Source organism: Trichechus manatus, unplaced genomic scaffold, assembly GCF_000243295.1.
Source record: "Trichechus manatus latirostris isolate Lorelei unplaced genomic scaffold, TriManLat1.0 scaffold00010, whole genome shotgun sequence".
NCBI classification, from domain to species: domain Eukaryota; kingdom Metazoa; phylum Chordata; class Mammalia; order Sirenia; family Trichechidae; genus Trichechus; species Trichechus manatus.
Genome location: NW_004443946.1, coordinates 29407656 through 29415626, shown reverse-complemented (window position 1 = coordinate 29415626; position 7971 = coordinate 29407656). Strand labels below are relative to the sequence as shown.

Sequence of the window (7971 nt, the reverse complement as noted above, 5' to 3'; positions counted from 1 at the left end):
TGATTTACACAGGGGTCTTTGGGAGAACATATACAGAGGCAGGATACGTACAGACGAGTGATGCTCCAATGAGGGACTGCCATCTTAAAAAATATATACATCTCAAGAAGCCATTCCAGCCGTATTATCGTTATTAGAAAATAAAACGATCTTTCCACATAGAGCTTTTCTTTGGTGCTGTTCTGTGGGCATGGGCTCTGGGCCCTTCCATTTTCTTGTCAGAAGCATGTCACCCTCCCACTCCTCCCCCCTGCATAGGGGAAGGCAAGTCTTGTGGGAGGGGTGGCCCCTGACCCAGGAGGGCAGGCTATGGCTCCTCTAGGCCCAGCCACAGCCTCCCGACCAACACCCTGCTCTGGTCTTCAGAGCCTCTGGCTTTAGTCTTAAATTGTGGCCTGGGAAATGTCAGTTTCCTGTATGTAAAAACTGCGAGACACTACTGGGGTTCATGTGACAAACCAGTCTGGAACCTTCAGAAAGGATGGGGATGAGAGGACCAAATAAAACCCAGTCAATATCATCTTCTCCATGGTTGGACTTTCATATTTTATTTCTTGGTTTGTTTCAAATGACCTGTTTCATGACAGTACAGCTGAGAAGGACGGTTTCCTCTTTACAGATTCCCCAGGAACAGCAGATTTGGGGGTAAGCTTGAGTTCTGTTGTTTTTTGGGGGTAGGACCTCGTAAACTCTCACTTCACCGTCTCCTAATATGAAGTCAGTCCCCTCTTACCCCCAAGGGGTCCTACATCTGTCTCAGCTTCCAATTAAGTTAGCCCCTAACTCTTCTAAATGTCCAATGGGTCTGTAAGTACACGCCAGGGCCTTTCCCACTGGATAGAGTTCCCACTACTACCAATAATTCACTTCTACAATAGGGATTGCTTTATGTGTAAAAGCAGCTTCCACCTCACCAGCACCAAACCAGGATCACAGTGCCCTCCTAGTAGAATGGGCTGTAAATCCAAGCACTGCAGAAGGGCTAGGTCCAGTGTTCAGACACCCACCCACTCCAAACCATTGAGCTGAACCCTGAGGGTTGCATGGTTATCCAGACACCTTTTCCTAGAGAACATGGGCCAAGGGCCAGCTGTGCACAAGCCCCTGCGTGCACTGGCTGGGGGCCCAGGGCCTCGTGCTTGTGCAGAAGTGGGGTACAGGGGAGGTAAGAGGCCACCCCCTGCCACACCACTGTCCTGCCTCCACTCATGAATACACAGGATGAGGGGCTTGAGGGCTCCCATAGGCACACCCCACATCCTCTCACGTGAGTTTTCTCCAGCTCAGACTCCTTGGGGGCACACCCCTGGAACGTTCCTTGATGCTGAAAGGAGCTTTGCCTTGCATGCATTCACCCAGATCAGGGACAACAGGACCTTTGTGGGGGTTGCAGGAAGAGCTAGGGGAGGAAGCGTCCTGGACTGTAGTTCAGTACTGATTTGCCAAATGACTTAGGCCTTGGAGTCCCTGTAGACAAAAGGAATGAGAACAGGGCCCATTTTATCGGTGTGTGAGGTCTCTTGGAATCCTTGAAACTGTCTACGTGAGCACAAAATCAGAGCCACTCTGCAGCTGCTGGGTTTCAGCAAGCCCTCCTGTCTGGGAAGACCTCAACATGAAGTTCAGGCCGAGTGGTTTCAGGGCACAGAGCCAGGGAGGTGGGATCAGCAGACCCTGCTCTTCTCTGAACAAGGTTGTCCCTTCTAACAAAGTGAGGGTGTGGAAGAGGGCGCCTGGCCCCCTGGGCAGTACCAAGAGGACACCTGGGTACTTGGTGCTTCTGCCCTGGTACCCTAATGAGAAGGTGGGGCCCATGTGCCTCTCCAGGGTGAGGGGAGGATGGGTTGGAATGAGATGTGAATTGGGGGTTGCCCAGAAAAGTGCCCCAGCTGGGGTTGCTTTGATCCTGGCTTTAGAGGCATCTCACTGGAAAGGACATTTTTCAAACCCATTTTGGTTTGATACCCTTTCATCCTAGGGAGCTCCTCTAAGCTGCCCTCTGCCAGCCCACAAGCACCAGACTGGGGGCTCAGGGCTCCCCTTGAGTGGGCTAAAGCTGACTTCCACAGCCCCCCACAGAGGTTTGCTCAGGACTGAGGGATTTTCTGGGTCAGGGGACTTACAGTGCTAAAAAGAGGACACCTTGGGCAAACTGAGATGGCTGTCACCTTACAATTGGCCAGGAGCACTATGGGGCCCCACCAGAGAGCTAGGTCCATGCACAATGCCCAGGGGAGTGATACCAAACCTCCAAGTTCCAGGAACAGGAGACAGGCCTTCAAGGGGCACTCAGGCCAGCCCTTTGGAATGCAGGGGAGTGGGTGCCTCTGGTATCAACTGTCCCTGGGAGTCAGGATGGAATAGGCAGGCTGGCAACCCCCACTAAGCTCCCTCTTCAGGGTTCCCCGGCCTGCTTGTCTCTGCTTCTGGGCCTTTCTGTGTTTATCCAAGATTAGTTTGGGCCTTACTTCATCCCGCCCCCGCCCCCTTCCCAGGACTGCCAACCTCGACTCAGAGTCCCAGGGTGCCCTTGGATGGGGCCAGGCTCCTGAACAACCCCACTGCCTGCAGGCTCACTTGGCCTGGACCTGCCTTAAGACTGCTAGGCTGAGGGGGGCAGGGGGGTCTTGAGGAAGAAGAGAAGGTCGGTATTCTGGGGAGTGTTGCCTGGACCCTACACTTCTCTGAGCTAGTGCTTCTAAAGGCCTGGAAGTCACCTTGCTGGCTGCACCCCCTGTCTGAGTGAGCTCTGAGGTAGGGGCAGGAGGCAGCACGGGGGCCTCCTGGGGTGGAGAGGAAGAGGACAAGTGGGCACTGGTGCAGGTGGTGACAGAAAGGGCACCCAGGGGTGGAGTGCCAAGAGGACGCACGCGCTCTGCCTGTTGTTCTCCTGTGGGCGAGTCCTGGTTGAGAGATGAACTGGCAGAGGGAGAGGGAGAGGGAGCCTCTGGACTGTGAAAGGTGCTGGGCCTCAGAGCAGGCAGGCCCTTGGGGGACAGATGCCCTTGTCCCACCCGCCCTCTGGGAAAGGAAGACTTCCAGGTGACACCCACCCGAGATTGCCAGCATCCTGGGCCCTGAGCACTGCCCACCCACCGCGGATGGGGAGGCGGGAGGGGGGACTGAGGAAATGTACATGCCACCTCTTGGTGGTTTGTTGGGGGACCAGGGGCGCTTCCTTGGGTGGTCACCTGTCCCAAGGGAAGTCAGCCCTGGCCCAGGCCTCAGCACTGCCCATGGAGAGGGGAAACATACCAAAGAAAAAGCAGGTTACAGATGAGCCCCACGCCCCTGCCCCCCACCCCATGCCCCACCCCCTGCACCAGGAGTCTGCGCACACACAGCCGGAGCCAAGGAGTCCCTTCCCCTGGGACTGCTTGTAGCCGTGACACAGGGGCTGAAGGGTGAGGCTGGTGGCTGTGGAGGTCTCCTCGGCGGTCTGGCTGTCTGTCTGTGGGCTGGCCATCAGACCTTGGCCTCCAGCATCTCCAGGAAGAGTTTGTGCATGGGCACCTTGCCCTGCAGTTTGACGCTGTAGAAGTGCTGCACGGCCTTGGCTGCCGTCTGCCGCAGCAGGGGCAGCGTCAGCAGCAGCTTGCCCGTCCTCCGCGGCTCCTCGTGGCCCTGGCTCAGCTCGTAGTCCTGCAGCGCCTCGTGCAGCAGGTCCTGCAGCTTCTGGACGGCCTCCAGGTCCTCGATGTACATGGAATCTGCAGGTGCAAGGGCAAGTGTGAGGGAGGAGGGTTGGCCAGGGAGTGCTGTCCTGGGGGCCCAGCCATTCTGAGGCTGTTAGGCTTCCGCTTCCCGTCCATCATCCTCAGAGAAGTGAAACTGCCACTTGGAGGTCTCAGAGGCTAACGACAGAGCTGGCACCTAGACAGAGACCTAAACCTATGGAGGACACTTCTTGAGGAACCACCAAGGGTGGCAGTGGAGACCTGAAGGACTTGAACATCAGCAGGCCTGCTGGTCACCCTGGAGGTGAGAGATGGACTCTGAGGCCAGACTGCCAAGTTGGAATCCTGCCTTCCTCACTTGCTAGCTGTGTGACTTTAAGTTACTTAACTTCTCTGTGCCTCATTTTCCTCATCTGTGAAATGGAACAATAGCCATAGCTACCTGAAGAGGGGAGGTTAAATGATATAATGCAAGGCAAGTGCTTAGAATAGCGCTTGGCACAAAGTAGATGCCTGAACAGCAGCACCACCACCTCGATCACTGCTGCTGCCAGGCACCCCCCTCAGATCCTCAGTGCACTAACCTTACAAAAAGCTGGTTACAGAACTCGGAGGCAGATAAAGGGATTGAGCTCGGCATCGGTGCCCTCTGGTGAGGGGCACAGCTGGACATGGGCACGGTGCTGGAGGGGGCTGTTCTCTAGAACCTTGGGGGGAGGTTTGGACAGGACAGGAATCGGGGTTCAAATGAAATTTCCCTAAATCTCAGAGGGGCAGGGAGGCACCAGCTGCCAGCTGGGTTCTAGTCAGGTCAGAGCCAGGCAAAGGGAATCACCTGGAACCTGCTATCTGGCCGGGGGGCTGGGGGGAGGAGGAGCGACAATAAACATTCTTTTGACATTCCTTAATGATCCTGGGCCACCATCCTGAACTGCATCACCCAAGGCCTGTCAAAGGTGGGAGGACAGAGGTGTATGCGGATGGGGAGAACTTGACGTTTTGGGGGGATAGGGGGTGGGGATTGCCCAGGAAGGCTGGGTGAGTTTCCTGAATTCCTCAAAAGAGGAGGGGTAATTCCTTTGCATGCTGGGTTGGTTTAGATATCAGATTGCCAAGGGCAGCTACATCAGCTGGCTGACGCCAGAGGCCTTGCCCCACCCTCTGGGTCTCTACTTGGTAGGTGCCTTCAGTGCTGCCTCTTTCTCTTAGAGGACTGCAGTAGAATGGGGTAGGTAAGACTCTGGAGTCTTAGGTGCTGTGTGACCTTGGCCAAGTTACTTAGCCTCTCTGAGATTGTTTCTTCCTCTGTAAAACAGAGCAAATAAGAGCGCATACCTCATAGGGCGGTGCTGAGGATTAAATGAAATAGAACATTACTTAGCACTTAATACGCACCTAACCAATGTTAGCTATTATATTGCTATTGTGAGGACTCAGACTGGGAGCGAGTGCTCTTGAACAGCTGGTGGTCACTGGACCCATACCCGAGTCTCCTCCTGTAGTTACCATGGCTGTGAAGACGCCTGTTGGAGATGAGGTGTGGCTCCATCCCTACTCTCGCAGTGTTTTCAGAGTGCCCACCCAAACTGGTCCCTGCAAGGCTCCGAATGGCCATCCAGACTCCCTGAATCCCGACAGCTCCCTCTCCCCATCCTCCCACCCTCCCCCACCCTCCCCAAGGAGGCCAAAACTGGCAGCTGCCTTCAACCAAAAATGAAATAAAATAACATTGCAAGATTAATTTCTTTGCAATTCATCAGTGAGTCTGTATTGATGGCATTGATAAACTGTTAATTACAAAATCAATGGCTATGAATTTTTCTGCTGTCAGGGAGCCTGGAGATGGCTGGGACACGGGGTGACAGACAGCCAGCGGGCTCCCAAGGGGCCAAGGTTGGGGGCCACAGCCTGGATCTGGTGTGCTTTGCTCTTCTGTCTAGCGTCAGCACCTTGAGCCACTCAACCCACATAGGTAGCTGAGTCATCCTGTCCCATCCACTTGACCTTAGCAGTGGCACCCACAGTGGCCCTTGGGGCTGTCCACCAGGACCACCTCAACGGTCTCCTGCCGCCTAGTCTCTCCTCCAACAAACACACTCCCTCTATTGCTGCCTGGGTGATTTTCTTACCTTGCCACTTCAGACAGGTCACTCCTCCGCAACCGTTCGTGGATCCTTTGTAGTGACCTCATTACAATTCAGTCCCTTCACTGCCCCGGAGCCTCTAGTTCAATGCAAATTGCTTTTCCAGCATTACCTCCAAGCAGGCCTGTGCCTTCCCCATTTCCTGCTTTAAGCTGATGACTTCACTATGAAAGTTGACTCTCCTCCTCTCACCCTATGAATCCTCCCTTACTTTAAGGTCCAGCTCAGAGTCTATCTCCCCAGCTGAAAACAATTTATTTCTCCCTCCTTGAACATCTGAGCCCTTTACCCGAGCCTCCCTTATGCCTCAGATGATGTCTGCCTTGCTGCTTATGTTCGTGTTCACGTCTTACCCCCAGGGGCAGATTATCCAATAGGCAGGGTAAGCACGGTGCTTACCTTGCTTACCAGATCATCTGTAGTGAACATTTTCACATTTTATCACCATATCACAGATTCTGCTTCTAGGTATGGCTGGTATGTGTCTCTCTCCCAACCTCACAGCACCTTCCTACGGAATCACAGCCTCTTTTCAAATTTACAGTACCTGACAGGGACAAATTACCCAGTAAGTAAGGTAAGCATGGGCTGACTAATGCTTACTTACCAATCTGTAGTGCACAATTTCACCTGTTTTTCACCATATCAACGATGTGGTGAAACCCATGTTTTAAAAAAACATTATTTTAAAAAATATGGGAAAAAAATGAATCAGCAGGTCTGCTTACTGAGTACCTGCTTAGAGGCACTGGGCCTTGTACTCAATCTTCAGTGCTGGGAAGGGAACGTTCTCCACCTTGCTGGCCCATCAAGGCCTGTGAACTCTGGAATAGGAGTGTGCGACCTCTCTCAGGGAGTTCCTCAGGGATAGTGCAAATGGTTAATGTGCTCACTATTAACCAAAAGGATGGCAATTCGAGTCTACCCAGACATACCTCCGAAGAAAGTCCTGGTGATCTACTGCCAACACGTCAGCCACTGAAAACCATTTCGAGCACAGTCCTACTCTGACACACATGGGGTCACCATGAGTTGGAGTCTACTCAATGGCAACTGATTTTGGTTTTGGCCTCTCTTGGGGACAGAGGTCCACCCTCAAACTTGAACTCCCATTGGGGTAAGACATCTGGGTTCCCGGAACCTTGATCCCTATGGCAGAGGGTATACATGGGCAAGGCTGGACCCTAGCTGGAAGCAACTGATGGGTTCATGTCACCAAAACACCGTGTGTGTGTGTGTGTGTGTGTGTGTGTGTGAGAGAGAGAGAGAGAGAGAGCGCAAGGGAGCCAAAGAGCAAGCTGAAAGCTGGTATGGTTTGGTGTAGGGTGGTGGGGATTGAGGAAGGCAGAAGTGGCTTCCTACCTCTTCATTTTCCTCTGCCAGCATGGGTCAGCTTGACCTCCATCTGGTGTGAGTTGGGAGAGACCAAAATCCAGGATGGGACCTCCAAGGCCTGACCAGCCTTACTGGTCTCCACTTTCCTGCCCCTTACTTTGCTCACCCTGTTTCCTCAGCCCAGTTGCTTTTCTCCTCCTCTGCCTATCAAAAGCCCCAGCCCCTGGGCCAAAGGTTGGTTACAGTGTTTCCCCCTGAAGAGGTGAAGCACAGGGGATTGTTAGGATGGTGAAACTATTCTGCATGGAACTATAATGATGGAACATGACATTATGCATTTGTCAAAACTCATGTTGTTGGGTGCTGTCAAGTCGATTCCCACTCACAGCGAGCCCATGTGAGTAGAACTGCACCATAGGATTGTCTTGGCTGTAATCTTTATGGAAGCAGATAGCCAGGTCTTTCTCCCGAAGAGCCACTGAGTGAGTCAGAACCACCAACCTTTGAGTTAGCAGCTGAGAGCTTAACCACTGCACCACCAGGGCTCCTTGGGCCATACAAAACAAAAAGTGAATCTTAATGCAAAATATAGACTTTAATTTTAGTCAATAATAATGTATCAATCTTGGCTCATTAATTGTAACAAATGTACCACACTAATACAAAAAACCCTATTGCTGTCAAGTCGATCTGACTGATGCATACATAGAAAGGGTGCCCCGCTGGGGAGGTAGGGTAGGGTGGATATATGAAACTCTGTACTATCTGCTCAATTATTCCGTAAACCTAAAACTATACTTAAAAAAAAAAAAAAA

At 52.8% G+C, this 7971-nt stretch overlaps 1 protein-coding gene across 3 annotated transcripts in view; it reads right to left on the bottom strand.

The window, feature by feature from the left end:
* Window positions 1–3445: 3445 nt before the first annotated feature.
* The window catches only part of ESRRB (estrogen related receptor beta), a 59656-nt gene continuing 55130 nt past the window's right edge, over window positions 3446–7971 (bottom strand). For 2 of the 3 annotated variants that reach the window (XM_004371064.3, XM_004371063.1), the window contains one exon: window positions 3466–3710. In XM_004371064.3, coding sequence (XP_004371121.1) covers window positions 3466–3710 — 245 coding nt within the window. Of the gene's footprint in view, window positions 3711–7971 lie in introns of all 3 variants that reach the window. The other variant, XM_023726142.1, reaches the window with a different exon arrangement.